This window comes from Pyxicephalus adspersus, chromosome 2 (genome assembly GCF_032062135.1).
Source record: "Pyxicephalus adspersus chromosome 2, UCB_Pads_2.0, whole genome shotgun sequence".
Lineage (NCBI taxonomy): Eukaryota > Metazoa > Chordata > Amphibia > Anura > Pyxicephalidae > Pyxicephalus > Pyxicephalus adspersus.
In genome coordinates this window covers 120,421,983-120,425,360 of record NC_092859.1, presented here as the reverse complement: position 1 = coordinate 120,425,360, position 3,378 = coordinate 120,421,983, and the positions used below count along the sequence as shown (strand labels likewise).

Sequence of the window (3,378 nt, the reverse complement as noted above, 5' to 3'; positions counted from 1 at the left end):
ATATATATATATATATATATATATATATATATATATATATATATTCTAACTGGATACACTGGGTCTGATTTATTAAAACTCTCCAAAACTGGACTAGACTATGGGAATACTATAGGAGAACCTGGGTGATTAACAAACCTGGAGTGGATTTCTTCATACTCCTTTTCTATTAGTTAGCAAATGTTTTCAATCCTGGAAGAGAACCATTCATTTTATGTTCTCCCATAATAATCTATCTTCTCCAGTCTTGGAGGGCTCTAAACAATCAGACCCTTTATGTGTTATTATCAGGCCAGTTGTCCATAAATCTGCAGTCGGTAGGTGTAACCTGCAACTTCCTAAGATGTGAAGCTTCATATGTTCCAGATGTTTTCAATGTTTATACAATATATTTGGTAATTTTGTACTTTTCTTGTAGGGTAGAATTTATAATCGTTCTCGAATTCTCGGACGTGTGATAATTGGTGCTGGATCTTCTGAAGCCGGTATAGCTCACTGGCAAGAGATGTGTAAGAAGTCACCAGTGGAATGTTCCCGTTGGCACATGCTGCAGTCAGATATATCCTAGTGGGCTTTTGAGATCACAATATGGATTATTCCATCAATTTATTCAGAAAAGAAACTTGAAGACAGCAAAAAAAAAAATAAGCATTACTGGGTCATTCATGGCAACATGGTATTTTTTCATAAAACTCAAAACTCTCTGCTGTGGTCTCCCTGAACTTCCAGAGCCCATCTGGAGAAATCTAATTTTTTATTTTCCTTTTGGAACAATCATCATGCTCAGTATGTTACAAAAACTAAAACAAGAGCAGCACAGCTCTAATTATCCAATATCGTCCTCCAGGTCTTTACACCATCTAAACTGTGCTAACAAACAGCAAGATAAAGCAGACAGAATCAACACAGACACACAATATATGAGTATGTAATGGACTCCAAATGAGATGCCCTCTAATTGCTTGTTGACTCTAATGTTAGTCAGATATTTTTATTGATTTATTTTGCTGCTAATTTATAAGCTGGTATTCTGATTTGTACTAGTTTGGACATTTTTCTTTTCATTCAGCATCTTAGATATTCTATGACCTTTATCTGGATATATGGCTAAGTACAGTCATGTTCTAGCTGGACTTCTTGGATTAAATATTAATATTCATTCACTATAAGTCATCCAATAGCTGTGGCAAAATTTGAAAAGAGTTTTTCTTTTATATAAATATTTATGCTTACATTCTTTGCCTTTGTTTATTTGTACATATTGTATGTAATGTGTATATTAATATAAACATCATACATAGGAATATTTAACACACTATACACAATAATAGAATAATAAATGTTTTGCCGTAAAACCAATCATAGGCAGATATTAGAATGATTTATAACATAAGTGAATGGGGTATCTGTTGACACTGCTTAGAGCATTAATCTAATAAATAAACTTTTTTTTTATTAAAAAACTCTTGTACGTCTTGATTGTGAAAGATCCTTTTCAAGAACAATTATTGCACGTGTGTATATGCAGCCTTAGGACAAAGCAACTTCTTGCCAAGGCCTTGTTCATAAAACATGAAGAACAGGCTTTTGCTTTGCAATGATAAATCGTTCCAGACACTTTTACAAACCAATGCTAGTTTTATAACATGTACTTGAACCATCTAGTTAAACAATTTTTATGTTTTTTTTTTTTCTTTTTTTCATTTTATAAAAACCTCACCGTTAACATTAGGTAGGAGCTGCATAGTTCACCAAATTCCTCAACACCTCAAGTCAGTGATTGTGACAGCATTTTTTTTTTTAAGCTACAAGCGTGTGGAAAAACTTTTCCTATACAGCCCATATGAAACTCCCTAAGGTCCAATGTTGTCTGGAAAGTAGAATCAGGAAATGTGTAGCTGGTGCTATGGGAGGAGGGCAGAGGTTCCTAGGGAGCCACATTTACTGGAGGGAAGGAGTGAAATGTGTAAACTCTATGCCATGTAGATATGCAGAAAAGTGTGAGCTATGTCTGAGCTGTAAAAAGATGTGATCTCTGTAGACAGACACAGACAGAAAATTCTGCTCCACAGGATTTAGTTGTAGATTAAAGTTACAGAATGGATGCTGGATTAGTGTCTGTCAAGATAATTAAACATTTGGTGCCTCTGGCCCCTGATGAGGATTACAGTCTCCCATTCTGTAAAAGTAATTTACTGTTAAATTCTGTAGATCGAATCTTCCAGCACACAAAGGAGAGCTGTGGCTTGTTTGATTCCGTGTCTACATTTCTGCTCACGAAAGTGTGATTTATTGTGATAGCAATAGTTTGAGTTTAAAAACTGAAATAGGAATATGTTTTGGTTTTACAGATAGACCTAACAATTCCCAATTCTACTTTGCCCTTTAGATAACAATAAAAATGATTGTGTGCTTTTGTCTATGGTCTCTAAAGAAAGCAAACAAAATCAATCATGACGCGGGTAGCTCGGACCTTCTAGCCCATCCCTTATAAACACCATTGTCATAACTACCTTCTACTACCAAACTCCCCCTGCACTGTACACACGGCAGATTTTCGCCCGATAATTGGCCGATACCGATTATCGGGCGAGAAAAATTTGCCGTGTGTACGCAGCTTTAGTTTCTGTAGTACAACAAGGTTCCTATCTATGTTCTATGCAATATAAACAGACATGTAGGAGACTATAAGGGTGAAAAGGAGTTTTAATGGTTCAGAAGGGCTTATAAAAGCTCCTTCAAGCTATCCCAGACCTGTTCTTGTGCCTAACCCAAGTAAGCTCATTATTTTTATGTTTTACAATATATGTTTGTTTTTGTGTTTTAAAAAACAGACAGGAAAAAAAAATAGAAAAATAAAGAGCAACACTATACAAAAGAGATCAAACACAAATAAATAATGAACCCCACACCAGTCACAAAAGCATTTTTTTCAAGCACAGCCGAATTGTGCAAAATTCTTAGTTTCTGTAATCTCTACTTGTCTCCACAATATATTACAATGAAATGACTCCATTTATATATGAATAAACATGCTTTAATTACCTAATGATATGTATATGATATGTTCATATGTATATGAAGTGATGATATGTATATTACAGCTGATTGTCTGATAAATACTTTTTGCTTGATAAAGTTTTAAAATAAAAATGTTTTGGGTAAGCAACTTGACAGGTACCTTTATCTTTTGTATTTCTCTTTCTGTTCCTAATTAATCATCTTTTTTCAATTGTACTCAGTAGAAAGATTTAATGTGTATGTCCACTGTTTGTCTGGACACTAAAACACCACTAGTTTTAGTATTTATGGCAGTAGAGGTAATCTTGTTTTTCTCAATAACTGAAAACTAAAAATTTCTCTAAAAGAAATAAAAAG

The 3,378-nt window shown here is 34.1% G+C and overlaps 1 protein-coding gene across 1 annotated transcript in view; it reads left to right on the top strand.

Moving 5' to 3' along the window:
- The window catches only part of LOC140322518 (synaptotagmin-15-like), a 13,131-nt gene extending 12,483 nt beyond the window's left edge, over positions 1 to 648 (top strand). The window contains exon 5 of the mRNA XM_072399076.1: positions 419 to 648. Coding sequence (XP_072255177.1) covers positions 419 to 568 — 150 coding nt within the window. The 3' untranslated portion in view covers positions 569 to 648. The remainder of the gene's footprint in view (positions 1 to 418) is intronic.
- The last annotated feature ends 2,730 nt before the right edge of the window (positions 649 to 3,378 follow it).